Source organism: Cryptomeria japonica, chromosome 5 (genome assembly GCF_030272615.1).
Source record: "Cryptomeria japonica chromosome 5, Sugi_1.0, whole genome shotgun sequence".
NCBI classification, from domain to species: Eukaryota; Viridiplantae; Streptophyta; class Pinopsida; order Cupressales; family Cupressaceae; genus Cryptomeria; species Cryptomeria japonica.
The window spans coordinates 899,392,652-899,412,014 of NC_081409.1; the positions used below are offsets into that span (position 1 = coordinate 899,392,652).

Here is a 19,363-nt window from a genome sequence, read left to right on the forward strand (position 1 = left end):
TCTCTTTTTCTTGAGGTTATTTTTGTGAAAATTTTCTCGACTCTTGTTTGATTTGGGGTTTTGAGTTTTTTGGCTTGATTTTTATCAGAGGAGTCAAAAAAGATCTTTCCTAGTCAAGTGACAGCATTTCATTTCTGCTCTCATACTTTTGAAGTTTCTATTCGGCCAAACATTAAATGGTTTGCTTATTCATTATTTACTTCTGGATAAATTGTATTTGATATTTTTTGGCAATTGGGACAGTTAATCCTATTTTAAGTGGATTAAAATCTCAAGTTTTTGTGACCTATACTTTATGGATAAAGACAAGTTTTTTTTGTTGTTGTACTGATGAGAGTTTGTATCCTGAGTGGCTTGTAGATTGGGTTTAGAAAGGAGAATAAAGGTGAGATTTTTAATTAATTTTCTTTTTTTCCTTTGAAAGAGGGATTGATGCATAGTAGTTTGTTATTTGCCTCCTTGTCGATATGTATGGATCAACTTTTTGATTTTTAACATATTTTTTTTTGGTCTTCCCTTATTATGGTCTAATTTTGGATCCAATTGTTTGTTGATTTTTAAGCTACAAAGGTTAGCTTTTGTTTTTGGTTGGTAAATTTCTCTTCGAGGCGCTAAGCTTTCCTCTCAAACTTAAACTATGTCTAAGCGAAGTTTAAGTAATAGATAAATAAAATAATAATAATTAAAGTAATATATAATAATATCAAGGTGCATGTGAAGGGTTATGTTCGTTGAAAGAAAAAGGCATTTAAGAGAGACCAAGCAAAGAGGATCATTATTGAACACATTTTATATCTAATTATTACTCCTTGTGGAGCATGGACGGTACAACAACTCAAGGATGAAACCCCTCAAGGCTTGAAATTAGATGATGAAAACCCCCTTATTTTCATTGCCGTGTTAGTGGATGAAAACCCTTGATTCAAGCAGATTTGGGGACAATTCAATGACATTTTAGTGAAGATAGATCACTGCAGATTTGAGACAATCAGCAGCAAATACAAAGGATAAGTTCCCTCATTTCTAAAATATATTCTAAATATTATATTTGAATCAAAATACACTATCAAAATTACAGTTTTTTGAAGTTGATATCATATTTATAATTGACTATGCTGCTATAATTGTCACTTAGATTTTATTATTTAAAGAAAAAAAAGGAAAATTTAAAAGGGACATTACAATAGTATTAGAATTGGATCTTGCTAGCCCAAGAAATAAAAGAATCAAATTTTGTTTAAGTAAACAGTGGTAGCACCATATATAGGTGTGCACCCTAAAACAAAGAGACTAGTTTTCAAAAACAAAAGATTGTGATGCTATTTAAGAAAATACAAATGTTTTAAAGTCAAAGGGTGCATGTCTATTGATTGTCATGTGTTTATTAAGGTTCGATTGGATTTTGACTTAAAAAATCGTGCAAGAGTCTAAAGGTGCACACATTTGCATGAATGGATGCCATTCTTTGAAAATAGAAGAAACAACTATTAATAGGGCACACCTTCCTATTAATGGACACAAATTTTGAAAATAGAATTTTTTTACTTTCAAGATCAAAGTTGTTATCATGAAAGTAAAACCTGCTCAACCATAGATCATGGAGGGTTGAAGGTCAACTCTATGAGAGTGGGTTTTTTCTCCTACTCTTTGAGCTCAACTTAGACTCAAGAGGGTGTTCCTAGAGGTATATCTTAATAGGTATAGTAGAATGAGCAACTAAAATGGCAGCAGCCAAACCCAATACAATACTTGACTCCAAAAGTTGTCACTAGGTCAAATATTACTGGTTGCAATAACCTCTATATGGCTGGCTAACATATGCAAGCATAATCCATATGAGAAGTTTTGTGATGTCCCAATCTAAATGTTGTGGTGGTGCGGATTCCTGTTGGGCGTGTACCTATGATTGGGACCCATCCACAATTGAGCAGCTACGTGTCCATTAGGGGGCTGACCTGCTGAGTGGGACGAAAACCCTACTCTTAATGCTAGCGGGTGTCTTTCATCACCAGTTTGGGCTTTTTGCATAGTTGTTGCCTTGCTTGGTATCAGAGCCAAGGTCTCGAGGTCGAGCCCTATGGAGCGTGGTGAACTGTGATGTCCCAATCTAAATGCTGCAGTGGCTTGTTGGGCGTGTACCTAGGGCTGGGACCTACCCACGATTGAGAAGCCACGTGTCCACGAGGGGGCTGACTTGTTGAGTTGGACGAAAACCCCACTAAACATAAACTACATGCCAAGGATTGAAGCCTCAAAGAATCAAGGGTGATAGGGAAGTCATGCTAGAGGAGATGTGAGATGGGGGAAGGCCAAAAGGGGAATTTTGATAGGAAAAAGGTGTTGTGATGTTGGGATTGGGGAGTCTAGATGGGGCTTGACTTGGTACTAAGTCAAGGAAATGGCCGATTTGACTAGGATGTGTTATATAGAGCAATTGGTGGAGTTTCGAACTTCTGAGGGTTGGTGGAAATGGGTACCCAATTAAGGCAAGGTTGAAAGTTTGACTTTTTAAGACTTAGCAACCTTTTGGAGTGCAAGGTATTGGAGCTCGGGAAGTGAAGATGAAGGGAAACGGGTACCAAGGGATAGTATAGATGAGGAAGTAAGAACGTAGATGAGGAAGTCAGAATGTCCAGCGGATACAAAGGATTAGAATTTTAATAGACATTCGGGCATTGCTGCTTGGGAATGCCAAAGGAATAGTGTACTAGGGGATGGAAAATTTTGAAACTCCAACGGAACAAAACTTAGATGAAATTTTAACAAGGACTTAAGCTGGCTGTTGGGTTCAGGGAGTTGGGATGGGGCTTAACTTTGTTTTGAGTCAAGGAAATGGTTGAAACTCTGTCTTGAATAGGTTTTATAAAGCAATTAGCGGAGTTTCGAACTTTCAAGGGTTGGTGAAATGGGACATTACAGTGTTGGACCAATATTTAGATCAATTTTGGTCCTTGGTATGTCTTTCTAGTATTTGAGCTCACGGCTTTGCTCCTTATTACTGTTGCATGTCGTCCCATGTAATTTGTTGCATGTCAAAACTGCAAATAATAGAATTCAAAAAAATTAAATAAAATTGTGGAGTAGTGATTGCTTAGGAAGAGTAATCTCAGCCCCCCATAATTGATGGGATAGTGAGAGTTTGCAACAACTTCATATAAGTTTATTTGTTTATTCTGTTTGCAAAATACAAGTGTAATTATTGACCTGCAAATAAAATTGATGTATGTACTTTCAATGGGATCTTAAGACTTAACTCACATTTTGAAATAGATCTTGATATGTAGATTGGGTAGATAATTTATCTAGAATTTAAATACTTTATTCTATATTTTTTTTAAGTTTCATTCTTGATACATTTGCAATTCAGTTTAGAGGTTCACCTTATCGTTGAAAGACTGAAAGTTAGTAATTGTGAGCACACAAAAGAAAAATAATGAGCTCTTTGTATAAGGTTCATTTTTGAGAAGGAAAAAAGAGGAACCATAATAGATTACTCTTGAAATATAGATAATGATTGAAGTTGTTAATCTTAATTTGAAGTGGCTGTAAGTCTTATTGATTGTTTTAAAGCTCTTATTGTTTCCATCACTTACCAAATTAAGATAAATCGAATAGCATGCTCGAAAGAGATTAAGTTTATAGTACATCAGTGACCTCTACGTTGTGGAGATGACTATGTTTCTTCTTGTGACATTTGGGACTTTCAATATGGATTTTAGTTCAACAAAGATATAGGATGTATATACAAGTTGGTGATGGTGTGGTAAGGTGACTTAGTTTAAATGTCAAATCATTTAATTGGTAGCGAACATTTTCATGTTTTCTAGAAGTAAGTTTAATTGTATTAAGTTCTGTGGGTGAGTAATATTTGTATCTGTTGGCATAACGTGGTATTTCATGTATTTTATTACAAAATGACATTGAATGGTATTTTGTAGTTCCTATCTTTATAGGGTCTAACTATCTGCATATGTTTATAGTTTTCAGGCGTAACAAAATACTTTAGCTTGTAGAAAGTCTTGAAGGAAATAAGGATGAGGATAATGATGGTCGAATGCAGGGAGATGATGGTGATGGCATTCCTTTAAATTTCCTATTGGCACATTCTTCGCACCTCCTAAATTTGCAAGTGCTAGACTTATCAGTATTCTAGAGAATTGGATTAGTTGACACTGAGGCAAAAAGATGGTGCTGGTAACTGCAGTAAGGGATTATGTAAGCAGGATGCTCCGAGACATTTCAGGCATGAAAGTCCTCATCCTGGACACAAACACGGTATGAATCCTTTTACACTTTTCACATTTTCTCAAAGAACCAATACTAACTTTTTTTAAAAATGAAAATGATCAATACCCCTTTTTAAATAAATCAGAGCTCAGTAGTTTTCTGCAATGGAATGATCTTGATTGTTATTGAAATTTATCCTAAAGTACAACAATTCACAATCCATACTGAATTCTGTCTGAAAGCAATAGCCTGAAGCAAGATTCCTTGCTGGGATCTGAATTCAATGGAAGTTGAATTCATATGATTTGAACATAGCTACTGTAGGTCAAGAACTATGAGGTTTCAATTTTTTTTTATTTGGTACCGGATGTTTGCTTTTCAGATGTGTTCATCAGAAACAATGTTGAACTTGCTCAATAATTGACAACCTTGTATTGTGGCATTTTTTTTCTTGGGAAATCTTAGGCGATGCTGAGATCATTAGCCTGCTCCCTGAAGGGTATTATTGGATCACACTCTTTAGAAAATAGTTAATATGGGTGATATTTATATGTACTCTGTAAGTGTTATGCCACAACCTTGCCACTTATTGGATGAAGTTATGGATTTTGTTGTTGTTGTTGGGGATTAGAACTTGGGTCTCACCTAGAGAGAAAAATACCCTTTGTTATAGAATGGATTTTGTGATTTCCATATTTCTAATTTTGACAAGGTGGGATTTCAGGGTTCAAATTAGGTCAAGGGTGAGGGTATAAAACTCTTTTAAGGTCAGCATGCTTAGAGCACACAATTATGAAAATATTGAACATGGTGCCCGTTGTGACGTATTCACACATCGCCCCATTGCAAATGGGGACCCCTGCTTTTTGCTTTCTAGGGTTTGTTTTCTAGGTCTTTTAGGGTTTTGTCTGTTAGCCTTTAGCTTTCGAGTGTCGCCAGGGGGATCACCTGGATAGCAGGTTCTGCTTGAGTTAGGTCAAGTTGGTGAGTGATGAAGTCTGGAATGTCCTAATCCTAAAATTTGGCTGTCTGGAAAGTCCTGATCCTGAAATTTGGCTGTCTGGAAAGTCTTGATCCTGAAATTTGGCTAAGTCTAGAATGTCTTGATCCTGAAATTTGACTGTTTGGAAAACTGAAGAATCCTCCAAAAACTAGATTTTGCAATATAACTCCTTGAGGTCTGAAACCACTCTCAAACATCCTGAAAGTATATATGGAATATAACTTAAAGTATAAGGTTATATTCCATAAAATTATCCTAACGGAGAGTCTAAAAATGTCAAATTTCGCTCCTGACCCTTCCAGAGGGTCCAGGGCGAAAATCAACCTAGGATTCATTTCTTGCCTTATTTGATCAAATTTGGATTTGCAAGGCATTTTGAAGGGAAATGTGGACATGTTTGGACTTTGGAATTGTTTGAAAACCTTGAAAATTGATGGATTCTAGCCTGGAAGAGGAATTTCGCTCCTGACCCTTCCAAAGGGTCCAGAGCGAAATTCATCATAAACTTCATTTGCCACCTTGTTTGAACTTGAAACCTTGTTCCTAACTTGGAAAATGATCTAGTTTTGCCTTGTGAAGTGGTTTGAAACTTTAACACTGAGCAATTTGGCCTAGAATGAAGATTTCGCTCCTGACCCTTCCAAAGGGTCCAGAGCGAAAATCTTATTTGAGCTTATTTTTCACTAATTTTGGCTAAATTGTGATGTGCAGGGTCTCTTGGAGTGAAGATTGGACATCATTTAAAGATTTGGAAGCATGCGAAATGAAGATTTTTGGACAAAATGGTGAATTTCGCTCCTGACCCTTCCAAGGGGTCCAGAGCGAAATTCCCAATAGCTCTCATGTTGCAATGAAAAAGGTCAAAGCATAGGCATGAATGGAAGAAGAATAGCTTGTTTTTGCCTCCTGAAGAAGTATCAACTTTGAAGAATGAAGGATTTTGCTTAAAACCTAATTTTCGCTCCTGACCCTTCCAGAGGGTCCAGAGCGAAAATCTCTGAGGGGTATTTCTTGCCTTGTTTGGTCAAATGAAGAAGTCTAAGGCATCATGAAAGGAAGAATGAGCATATTCAAACCCTTAGGCATGTTTAGAAATCATTGAAAAGTGAAGGAATTGAGCCAAATGGTGAAAATCACTCCTGACCCTTCCAGAGGGCCCAAAGCGAATTTTCTCAAGAACCCCTTTTTTTGCTTGGCTAAACCAAGTGAGGGATAAGATGGAACACAGAAGGAATTGCCCCTGAGAATATGTTAAGGTTGGAAGAAATTATCAAAAGGTGGAAGAATTGAGCCCAATTGTGAATTTCGCTCCTGACCCTTCTAGAGGGTCCAGAGCAAAATTCCTTAAAATCACCTTTTTCTTACAAGGTCAAAGCAATTTTTTGGTTTTTTATGGCTTGAAGGAGTGTGAGGAAGCATGTTTTGTCCTTTGAAGATAATTTGGATGGTCAAGAGGAAGCAACCCAGCTTAGAAAAGGAAATTCGCTCCTGACCCTTCCAGAGGGTCCAGGGCGAAAATCCTAAAACCTATCTTTTCCTCCAAAGTTTGAGTGAAGCTAAGCTTAGGCATGGGTTTGAAACAACATTTGGATTGTCTTAGAGTGAAAATGGATTGCCATGAATGCAAGTTTTGAAGCCAAGGAAGAAATTCGCTCTTGACCCTTCTAGAGGGTCTAGGGTGAAATTTCCAAGTTCTCCCCTTTTTCTTGCAAAATTAAGACAAGATCTTGCTATTCATGATTTGGATGAGAGAGAGGCATGATGTTCTTTGCCTTAGAGGGGATTTCAAGTTAAAAGCATGAAGAAATAAGCTTAAAACTCAAAATTCGCTCTTGGCCCTTCCAGAGGGTCCAGGGCGAAAATTTGAAAATCCCCTATTTTGCCTTGCATAACAAACCAAGCATGCATGGAATGAATGGAGAGGATCATTGCTTAACCTTGTGAAATAGATTGGAGCTAAATGATGGAGGAGTAAGAGCAAATTTGGAAAATCGCTCCTGACCCTTGCTGAGGGCCCAGGGCGAAAAACACTAAATACACTTTTCCTCCAAAATTCAAGTGAAATCAAGCCCAAACTACAGTAAAAGATGCCATTTGGAGTGCCTTGGTGATATTTCGGATTTGCAAAAATAGGATATTCAAGGCCTAATTTGGAAAATCGCTCCTGACCCTTGCTGAGGTTCCAGGGCGAAATTATTGTCAATCTTCATTGAGGCCTTAATCAAACATTGATATTCCTCGAATCCCCCAAAATTGCTAAGTTCGAGACATTTGGAAAGACTAAATCAAATTCGCATTAAATTTGGGGCATTTTTAATTTAATAAATTAATTTTTGACCTTGAAATAATCAAAAGGGCATCTTAGAGGCGTCTAAAATTAATTTTTTTAATTTCAAATTTATCAATGAGCGCTCAAGGCATTATTTTTTTGCCTTTATTAGCAAGTCGGCCCACCTTTTTTAAAGGTTTTATTTATTTTTTACCTCCTTATTAGCAAGTCGGCCTTGGGGAAACAAGAGGTGAGCGCTCTATATAATGGGGATGCTTTGTTCAAGTTTTAATCATTCATTCATCCTTCTAAGTGCAAAATTGAGGAGCAATTTGAGTGGAGGCGAAATTTTGCTAAGTGTTGGAGGCTAAAGAAGGAGAAGCTCTTTTGAAGGCTAATGGAGGCGTAATTCATCCAAAGGAAGACCACAATTCAACCCTTGTCCAGCAAAATCTGGTCTTCTTTCATCATTTTCCAAGGTTGTGTAGTTAGGCTTTCAAAGGAGAAGGTATGAAGAATCAAATTGTTTGGAGCTCTTATTCAAGACTTATTGTGATTTCATAGCAATTTTGTAAAGTCTAAGTCTTGAAAATCCAATTTCCATTCATAATTAATTTGAAAATGTATAATTCTTGATTTATCATGTCTTTTTCAAATTAATATCTTAAGTTATACCCTTGAAAGGTCTTAAATTTCATTCTTTAAGGTTTGATGCTCAAAGACTAACTTTAAATCTTTTGTGTAGGCATCAAACAGAGGACCCTCATCAAAGAAGATCAAGTCAGGACAAGGACGACCTCCCCAATCTAGCATCGACAAGGACGGCCTTCTTCGGTCAAGCATCATCAGGAATAACCTCTTCCAATCCAGCATTCCAAGGCGAGGTACATCATCATCTTGCACATCTAAGACAAGAGAAGTCAGAGCAAGGGTTCGTTGAAGAAGCAGATAGTTTCAGATGAATTAATTAAAGCTAGCTTCTCAGCATCATCGAATTGGATATCTACCAAGTTGCAAGTATCAGACAAGGTGGCATCCCAGTCATCACTCCTCCAGTCGGATTGGTCCACCTCGACGTGTCCAGATTCAATGTACCTGACTCATGGGAGATGGCACAAACTTCGATGTACCTACCCTAGCTATCCATTGGTCGAATATTCCAGAGAAGACATGTGTCCAAGTAATACAATTATTTCATTGGTCAGAATTAAGTTTGTTGTAACAAACCCTAATTAGGGTTTTCACTGTAGAATCTTGGCCATTGATCTCAAATTGATCTTAGCCATTGAATTGTATTAAGGGCACTATATAAACCCCGACTCTTCATTTGTAAAGGGTAATAGAAAATAGTTAGTCAATAATTAGAAGGTGAGTAGTCAGTTGACAAAATAGCAATTAGAGTAGAATAGGAGGACAAGGCAAGAAATTGTTGCCATTGATTGTAAATAAACTCCATTTTCATTGAAGTAATGGTGAAGTGTGTCGTTTCTTGCAATATGCATGGTTTCTTGTTGAATCTTCAATTCTAGATGGTAGATGATTAGATTGAATGAAGGAAATTGTTGAATGCATCTATGTGGAATCGGTCTAATCCAAACCACTAGCCTCTTGTTGATGGTAAGTGCGCCTTGCGTGGTCAACTGGAATAAAATGAGCTTAATCTTAAGTCGTTACACGTCTATTGTTTCATGCATTATCTTGAATGGTGATCAGTGTTTGATGGTGTACGATTTGAACATATTGGAAGCACCCCTTAGAAGATAGCATTGAGCTGGTGTCGAATTGTTCAAGCCTGATGGTGAGACCTAGCCCAGTAGAACTCCACCTAGTCATTCATCCATCTTCTCGCATTCTAGGTAGTAGAGTAGACTTCCCGAACCTTGCATCTTTTGCCATTTGTTTGTCTTCCAGTTAGTAAATAGGACTCGTGATTCTAGCAAATCAGACGTTCAGTCATCAAGTGTAAGTCCCCTTGTGATTCCAGCAAATCACATCATACCACTGGTGCTTATCCACACGTAGAGATCCTACAGCAAAGAACCTTGAAGTCATCCCGATTGATCCTTTTCGCGACATCTTCAGCATTCGGAGACTTTATTCAAGAGAGGATAAGGTACCTTTAGGTATTTTATTTTGTGTTTGGCTGTGTACAAAATACACATCAATAGTGCCTTTAGTAGATTCATATATTTAAGTTGGTTCCGCAACATAGGGCTGTCATAATTACAAGTAAAATCTAGTCCTTCTATTTTAGTCGGTAACACCCTCCCTAACAACACATAAATAAGGGAGGACTGTCATAATTACAAGTAAAATATAGTCCTATTTTAGTTGGTAACTCCCTCTTTAACAACACATAAATAAGGGAAGTAATCAATCTTATAGTTTAAATGTCCATTTTTAAAGCCTTAAGGAAAAGTTCATCAAGTACAGTAATTGTATCTTATACTATTGATGAGGATGTTTTAAATCAGCCAAAACTTACACTTCTATGCAGTTCAAAGTTCCTATGACAAGTGTGCAAGACTTCAACAGTTCACAACTTTTGAGATAGCAGTTTATTCCAAAAGTCCATTGAAATTTCGGAACTTTCAGGCAAAGAGAAGTTCCCAACTCTAATCAGGCATTAGATTGTGTTGATCTTGAAGAGTTATGATACTGAAGTGAGGATGGCCCAATGTTCCCGTCCAAGGTGGTGCATAGCCATCCAAGCCATTGGCAAGTAAATTTATCCATCCATATTATGAATTGGCTTGAGGTTACAAAAGCCAACCGCATTGGCAATTCAAGACATCTAAAGAAAATGGAAAACAAAATAGTAACAAGCTCATGATGGGGAAGAAAAAAATTGATGTTAGGATTCAAAAATAACCTTGCACCCACAAGATATCTTTATGTGCACAAATGAGTTCAAGGACAGCTTATTCTTTGGTTTTCATCATTAGAATACCAAGAAAGTTGAAGCAAAGCTAAATTTTACCCTGAAAAAATCTTCACATGAGCTTTTCTTGGAAAAGAACAACTAACATTGAATGGATATGTGGGAAAGGTACAGATCTTCAGGCCATGGGTCCCAAATAACCCCATCAAGTTCATTAGAAACACAACACCAAATGTGATGTCCCCTTCTAGTTGACATCTGTCAGCTGAGTAGATTAGCTTATCACTGACCCTTGTAGGCTGATGAGGTTGGTTAGAGGGTCTCCCGGAGATTGATTCTTCATCTTCAAAGTGAGCATTATAGGGCTGGCTTTCATTTGAGGTCTCCAGGACTCCGTTTGAGACACTTTCTATTTTTGGCAATCCTGCTATTTTTAGTCAGTGGGTTAGGCAGTGGCAAAGTATGACTTGGCAGTCTCCAGTTCTGACGGCAGGCAATTCTGATGGATACTTAGAGAGATATTAATATTTAATTACGTTAATTAAATATTAAATGGCGAACTTTAATGTTTTAATATTTTTAAGTCACTTTAAGTTATAACTTAAGTGAGGGTCTTTCTCATCGGATGGGGCCACTTTTATATTAAACTGAAAAGGATTTATTTTTGAAGCTTCAATAGTCAAAAATAAATATTAAAAGTTAAAACATCATTTAATGCCAAATCGTACTTTTCTTGGGAATCACGCCAAACCCTAAAGGGAAGAGATAAAAGAAGTTTTTAGGTCTTCTTTTCATTATGTGAAGATTTGATATTGAGTTTGCTCTGAGGAGACTTTGGCTTGAGGGTTTCAGCAAGGGTTTCTTCCTGCAGATGATCTGAAAGTATCGGTACAGGAAAACGGTGGATTTCTATGCATCAGCATTAGAGGTTGTGAAATATCAGTTGATTTTGCTTTCAGTTGGTTTTATCCAGGAATTAAGATTGGGCAGATTAGAAAGGGTTTTTATTCATTTTATGCAAAGGATTGATTGCAGCCACAGAGTCATAACAGAGGCAGAAATAAGTGTGTTTACAGTTGGGGTTTTTGTGCATGTACAACCTGCAGATCTGCCGTACCTTTTTTCCTTGAAAGGGTACGATTTTGTTGAAGGAGTCGTCCAAAAATTCTGGAATAAATCCTAAAGGAGACGCTTAGCTGGTAGCTTCAGTTTGAACTGCTAAACTCACCATTCCGGGTAGTTTGGATTGATAAATAAATTTGCTATCATTATTTGCTGCTGTACGGCAGCAAGGATAAATAAGGGGTTTCATAAATTTGAGGTATTTGACAATAAATCTTCCTGGTCTTGTCTGATTTCTTTATTGAAGGTGTTTATGTAAATTGGATGTAACAAGGGTTTGATAATCCTAATTTTATGAAGTTCAATTAATTTCCAGCTCTTTCCAATGTTGCTTTTTGCATACTATTTGTTTAAAACTAGCCTTCTTGTTAGAAATTGCAAAATACAAAACATAAAACGCAACAGGTTCAACTAAACCTCCATTTTCTGAGTTGAGAACCTTTGGTAGGTTCTTACAGTGGTATCAGAGCTAAATCTTGCCATCCTAAGGGTTTAGAAGTTACATGCAGTCACAGGAAGCGGGTTCACATAGGTATTACACACGCAGAAGAGCCCTCCTTGAAGGAGAACAAAGTCTTAACAGGTAGTCAGACACTATGGGTGATAGGCATACAGACGGCCCACTCAGAGGCCACAGAGCTGAGGATGAGGAGACGAGAATTTTTTAGGACTATGGCTACGGGGCAGCAGCAGGTTGCTCAAGCTTTACAGGCACTCACCACCATGATGGAGCATATGAATCCTCCAAACCGACGCAATGAGGAACCAACGGATAATAGGAGTGTAGCCAATATTCCTAGACCTCACAGGGCAGCTACATGCACAGTTGACAGGCCTTCAAGGCCTAATTTCTTGGTAGAGGAACCTGAGGATGTTGCTAGAGCTGAGGCAGAGCTTGTCTTTGTTGATAATGTCATGACGGTACATGATGAGTGGAGTCTTCTTCCACTTGATGTTAGGTAAAATCTGAATTTTGATAAGTTCATGAGGCAAAAACGGGAGGTAGAGAGAAACAGGCAAGAGAGGAGGCCTCGTTTCCAACATAGAGATCTTGAGTTTGCCACAAGCAAGCTCACTCTACCTTATTATGATGGCAGCGGTGCAGTTACAGCTAGGTCCTGGATCCATAAACTGGATACATACTTCACACAGAGACCCATGATTGAAAGGGATGCAGTGAAGTTTGCAACCTTACATTTGGCCGGTACTGCACATGAGTGGTGGCATAATGGACTCATCACTCTCCAACATGATGAGATTATCACCTATCAGGAGTTTGCTGATTTGTTAGTGGAGAGGTTTGATAAGAAAGACCCAGAGTCTTACTTCCGTGAGTTAGCACAACTGAAACAAATAGGGAACTTGGAGGTGTATGTTTCAGAGTTTTTGAAATTGTCATACATGGTAAATAACATGTCAAATCAGTGGCTAGTAGTCTTGTTTATAGAGGGACTCATGGAGCCTTTGAGAGGTTGGGTCAAAGCATTTGATCCCCCAACACTTCTACTTGCCATTAAAAAGGCACGAAGTATGGATGTGACAGCCACACAAAATAAATTTGGGTCAAAAGGATCAATGTCTTTCAAAGATAATAAGAATTACAGCGAAGGGAAGGAAAAATCAGACTTTAGAAATGATTACAAAGGAAGACGACAACTCCCCCCTTAGATCGTGAGGCACTTAACGATTTGAGGCAAAAAAAACTATGTTTTTATTGCAAAGGTCCATATGATACGAACCATGACTGTCCTTTGAGGCCTAAGGGCAAGGCAAACATAGTAATGTGGGCATATTATGAAGATTCAGAATCTGATCAAGAAGGTCAGCCTGCTGGTTATGATGATTTAGAGGCTGAAAATCACACGCAGGGTCCTTCGAGACTTGACAAGATGGATGCAGAAGGCGATGAACACCTTAAGGAGGCACTTCTCACTAGTGTTCAGCAGGAAGGGTCATTCAGAATGAGAGGAGTACTTGCTGGTCAGAAAGTTATTACCTTACTAGATACCGGAGCCACACATAACTTTATTGATGCCAGGTTAGTGGAGAAGAGAGGAATCCAAACAGAGGAGTTTGAGGGCATTCGTGTGAGGGTGGCAGATGGTTACACTTTAAAGTGTAACAGGATGATTACACAACTCCCATTGTGTGTAAACAATTATGAGTTCAAAACTGATTTCTATGTGGTTTAGATGGGTGATACAGATTTGGTCCTTGGTATGAGGTGGTTGCATGAACTAGGCAGGTTTACACTTGACTTGCAGGAGATGGAGATGTCTTTCACTGTTGATGGAAAGACATATATGCTGAAAGCTATTAAGGACAACAACTTTAGGATGATTACACTCAGGCGGATGGAGAGGCTTGTACGCCACGATCAAACTAAGTGGGCAGCAGAGTGTATGATTATGCCTATATAGGAGGATGCTCAGAAAGTAATATCATCCTGACATTCAGATACTAAGAACCAAACATAATAAGGTTTTCAGTGACATACCATCAGGGAGGCCACCAGATAGGGGTTTTGAGCACATCATTGAGCTAGGGGAGGGTGCAAAGCCAGTGATGATTACTCCATACAGACATCCGAAGCGCCTGAAAGATGAAATAGAGAAAACCATACAAGAGCTTCTGGCTATGGGACATATTCGGCCTAGTAAGTCCCCCTTTGTTTCTTCAGTTGTTTTGGTGAAGAAGAATGATGGTACATTGCAGATGTGTATTGATTACAGGGTCCTTAATAAGCGAACGATCAAAAACAGATATCCCATTCCGCGTATTGATGAGCTCATAGATGAGTTACATGGTGCTTGTTATTTTTCAAAGATTGATTTGAGATCAGGCTATCACCAGATTAGTGTCCGTGAGTAGGATATTGAGAAGATTGCTTTTAGTTGTCATTATGGACATTTGAGTTTGTGGTTATGCCATTTGGGCTAACCAATGCACCTGCTACTTTCCGGTCCACAATGAACAAAGTCTTCAGACATCAGTTGAGGAAATCAGTATTGGTGTTCTTTGATGATATACTGGTTTACAGTCGTACTTGGGAGGAACACCTCAGTCACTTACATACAGTTTTGAGCATTCTGGGTATGGAGTCCTTGTATGCCAAGGAATCCAAATGTGACCTTGGAATGATTGAGTTATTGTACTTGGGCCATATTATTAGTGCAGAGGGAGTGTAGATGGATCCAGAGAAGATCTGTGCTATTGTAGATTGGCCTACTCCAGTGAACCTTACTCAGTTGCGTGGGTTCTTGGGCCTATGTGGTTTCTATCACCGTTTTGTTAACGGTTATTCACGCCTTGCAACACCTTTGACAAACTTGATGAAGAAGGGTGCCTTCCTATGGACTCCTGAGGCCTAGGAGTGTTTTGATAGGTTCAAGGAGCTCATGACTTCATGTCCAGTACTTGCTACACCTGACTTCTCGAAGTCATTTGAGTTACAATGTGATGCCTTTGGTGAGGGCATTGGGGCGGTGCTTATGCAAGACAAGCACCCTATTGCATATGAGAGTAGGAAACTCCATGGCCCTGAGAGGATTTACAACATTTATGATAAGGAAATGTTGGCCATAATGCATGCACTAGCCAAGTTTAGACAGTACTTAGTGGGCAGCAAGTTCTGCATTAAGACTGACCACAATAGTTTGAGACATTTCCTTGGGCAGCGTGACTTAAATGATAGGCAACAAAAGTGGGTCAGCAAACTTCAGGCTTATAACTTTGATATTTCCTATATCAAAGGCACATAGAATGTAGTTGCAGATGCCTTGTCACGTCGTCCCCACCTGAGTTCTATGGTCCAGATGGCAGAGGATTGGCAGCATATTATATTGGCAGAGTATGCCAAAGATAGCTGGGCTGCAGGTGTGATAGAGGGATCAGTAGTGGACAATAGGTATACAGTTGTAAATGACTTGATCATTTACAAGGGGAGAGTGTACTTGATCCTAGGATTAGAGTTGAGGAGTAGGGTACTACGGTTCTTTCATGATGAACCGATGACAGGACATCCTTGGTTTTTCAAAACCTATAGACAGGTTCGTGAGCGCTTCACTTGGAAAGGGCTCAAGGCGGATGTTCTATAGTATGTTAGAGAGTGCCTTGTTTGTTAGCAGAATAAACAGGAGCATACATACCCTAGTGGTTTACTTCAGCCACTTCCAATTCCTCATAGGAAGTGGGAATGTCTATCTATGGATTTCATCACAGGGTTGTCAAGAGCACAGGGACGTGATTGCATATTTGTGGTTGTGGATCGTTTGATGAAGTATGCCCACTTCTATCCGATTACCACCACTTATTCAGCTATTCATGTAGCAGAGTTGTTCTTCAGAGAGGTATTCAAACTACATGGCTTGCCTCGGACTATTGTCAGTGATAGGGATACTCGATTTTTGAGCCACTTTTGGTAGGAGCTTTTTAGACTGTGGGACTGAGCTTACACTGAGCACCTGTTACCACCCTCAGACTGATGGTCAGATTGAGATAGTTAATAAATGGGTGGAGGGATACCTTAGGAACTATATTTCAGGGTAGCAAAAGGCGTGGGTGAAGTGGATTTACCTCTGTGAGTATTGTTACAATACCACTCACCACATGTCCATTCAGATGACACCATTTACAACTTTGTACGGGTATGAGCCTCCTAGTTTCATTGACTTATTGCTGAGTGATAGTAGGGTGCCTAGTGCAGGAGACATGCTACAGGAGAGCCAGGACATTGTGAAGACTCTTAAGGAGAATATAGCCAAGGCACATAATCAACAAAAGCAATATGCTGATCAGAAGAGGACAGAGAGGTCATTTGAGGTAGGAGACATGGTGTACTTGACGTTGCAGCCATATCGGCAGTCTACTCTCAGGAGGAGTGGAGCAGAGAAGCTCAAGCCATGATATTATGGCCCTTTCAGAGTGACCAGGCGTATAGATGAGGTGGCTTATGAGTTGGATTTACCGGCAGATAGCAAAGTACACAATGTGTTTCACGTGTCATGTCTCAAAAAGGCGTTGGGACGCCATATTGTTTCTTCTACAGTTTTACCACCCCTGGATGATGAGGGGAAGTTGATACTTGTACCTGAGGCTATCATTGAGTTCAGGGAGAGGAATTTCAGAAGACGTACTATCACAAAGTACTTGGTGAAATGGAAGGATTTGCTGGTAGAGGATGCTACTTGGGAGAGCGAGGAGATTTTACAGCATTCGGAGTTGAGATTGCTCGAGGACAAGCAATTTCAGGAGGGGTGGACTGTGATGTCCCCTTCTAGGCTGATGAGGTTGGTTAGAGGGTCTCTCGGAGATTGATTCTTCATCTTCAGAGAGCATTACAGGAGTAACTTTCATTTGAGGTCTCCAGGACTCCATTTGAGACACTTTCTATTTTTAGCAGTACTGCTATTTTTAGCCATGGGTTGGGTAGTGGCAGAGTATGGCTTGGCAGTCTGCAGTTCTGACGGCAGACAATTCTGATGGATACTTAGAGAGATATTAATATTTAATTACTTTAATTAAATATTAAATGGTGAACTTTAATGTTTTAATATTTTTAAGTCACTTTAAGTTATAACTTAAGTGAGGGTCTATTTCTCATCGGATGGGGCCACTTTAATATTAAACTGAAAAGAGATTTATTTTTGAAGCTTCAATAGTCAAAAATAATTATTAAAAGTTAAAACATCATTTAATGCCAAATCGTACTTTTCTTGGGAATCGTGCCAAACCCTAAAGGGAAGAGATAAAAGAAGTTTTTAGGTCTTCTTTTCATTATGTGAAGATTTGATATTGAGTTTGCTCTGAGGAGACTTTGGCTTGAGGGTTTCAGCAGGGGTTTATTCTTGCAGATGATCTGAAAGTATTGGTACAGGAAAACGGTGGATTTCTGTGCATCAGCATTAGAGGCTGTGAAATATCAGTTGATTTTGCTTTTAGTTGGTTTTATCTAGGAACCAAGATTGGGCAGATTAGAAAGGGTTTTTATTCATTTTATGCAAAGGATTGATTGCAGCCACAGAGTCAGAACAGAGGCAGAAATAAGTGTGTTTACAGCTGGGGTTTTTGTGCATGTACAGCCTGCAGATCTGCCGTACCTTTCTTCCTTGAAAGGGTACGATTTTGTTGAAGGAGGAGTCCAAAAATTCTGGAATAAATCTTAAAGGAGACGCCTAGCTGGTAGCTTCAGTTTGAGCTGCTAAACTCACAATTCCAGGTAGTTTGGACTGATAAATAAATTTGCTGTCATTATTTGCTGCTGTACGGCAGCAAGGATAAATAAGGGGTTTCATAAATTTGAGGTATTTGACAATAAATCTTCCTTGTCTGGTTTCTTTATTGAAGGTGTTTATGCAATTGGATGTAATAAGGGTTGATAATATCCTAATTTTATGAAGTTCAATTAATTTCCAGCTCTTTCCAATGTTGCTTTTTGCATACTATTTGTTCAAAATTAGCCTTGTTGTTAGAAATTGCAAAATACAAAACATAAAACGCAACAGGTTCAAATAAACCTCTGTTGTCGGAGTTGAGAACCCTTGGTAGGTTCTTACACCAAACTTCAGACGACTTTTGCTCAAAGACAAGTTTTTTGAAGAAAAACTGATGATGCAAGAAAATCACAAATATGGGTGAATTGATATTCTTACAAGGAGGATCACGAGGCAACATATGCACACAGTCTTGCTCATCACAGTTAAAGCTGTATGGGCCAACTCATACACATCCAAGGAAAATATGGAACACTTACTGTGAAAAAGATTGAGTATGCTACCTTAGAGGGAAGGGGTATTGTTTTGGAGAGCTTGATGTACCTTTTTTCTTTTGCTGACCTTGCAAAATATTTCCAAATTTTATTGAACAAAGGGTAACCAATAGCATCACATAGAAGGTGTAAACAACAATATGTAGTATCAAGGAACATCCACAATGATATGGAAAACCTATAAGTGAATAACATGTAAGTACAACTGTCACCACAAGTCTCCATAGCTCTCCCATGTTCTCCACACCCAAAAAAGGAAAGAGATAAAGTAACCTCCATCTCATCATCCAATAAGCCGAGTGACAACACATGACCACAAACTAGTGATCACCATAGCTCTGACCAAGACCTCAAAACCAATGTCATGTGAAACCAAACATCCAAGAAGATAACCAAGAGCAAAGAGAGCAACTAAAGATCAACACATATAGAATTTCCTTCTATATACACCTCTAAATATTATTGTGTCAAGTGTGATATTCTTCACAACATCCCAAGAGAAAAACCATAATAAAACCCAAGCTGTTGTAATAAGCATGAATGGAAGCCTCTCTAATCAAGAAGATCAAACAAATTACATTGCAAATCCAAGGGAATAAGACCAATACCATCTCCTAAACTCAACATCAATGAATTCCATTATCATAAATGCCTAACAATGCATAAGGCGATAAACATGCCAATGCTTCTCAAATGAACCATCTAGAATCAAATAATTGTAGCTCAAGATTCATATGGATGAGAAGACAAAGCATGAATCATAACGCATCTGGAAGTAACAATGGGTATTACATCATAAGTGATAAATTGTCAAGTAGACCACGAGTGGAGAATAAGAATGCTCCTCCAAGATATTGAATTTATCATGACTCATCCAAGAACAATCTCCTCATAGGTCCATGTTGAACTCAAGTCCAACCAAGGTGTAGGCTCCTTGGTCTTCTTGCTGAAAACTCACCAAGAGTACCCATCTCAACATCATGTCTCTAATCATAAGAGAAATCTAAGCCTTGTTTGAGTCTCTATGAATCCATGTGCGCTTGTAACCAATCAATCCATTCCAAACTCCAAATGCAACATAGCACCATCAGGAAG

At 38.6% G+C, this 19,363-nt stretch overlaps 1 protein-coding gene across 3 annotated transcripts in view; it reads left to right on the forward strand.

Moving 5' to 3' along the window:
• The window catches only part of LOC131034719 (vacuolar protein sorting-associated protein 45 homolog), a 65,368-nt gene that overhangs the window by 659 nt on the left and 45,346 nt on the right, over positions 1-19,363 (forward strand). For 2 of the 3 annotated variants that reach the window (XR_009103827.2, XM_057966288.2), the window contains exon 2: positions 3,981-4,275. Coding sequence is in view for 2 of the 3 variants with exons in the window: in XM_057966288.2 (XP_057822271.1) it covers positions 4,186-4,275 (90 nt within the window). In the remaining variant the exon portion in view is untranslated. The remainder of the gene's footprint in view (positions 1-3,980; positions 4,276-19,363) is intronic. The other variant, XM_057966289.2, reaches the window with a different exon arrangement.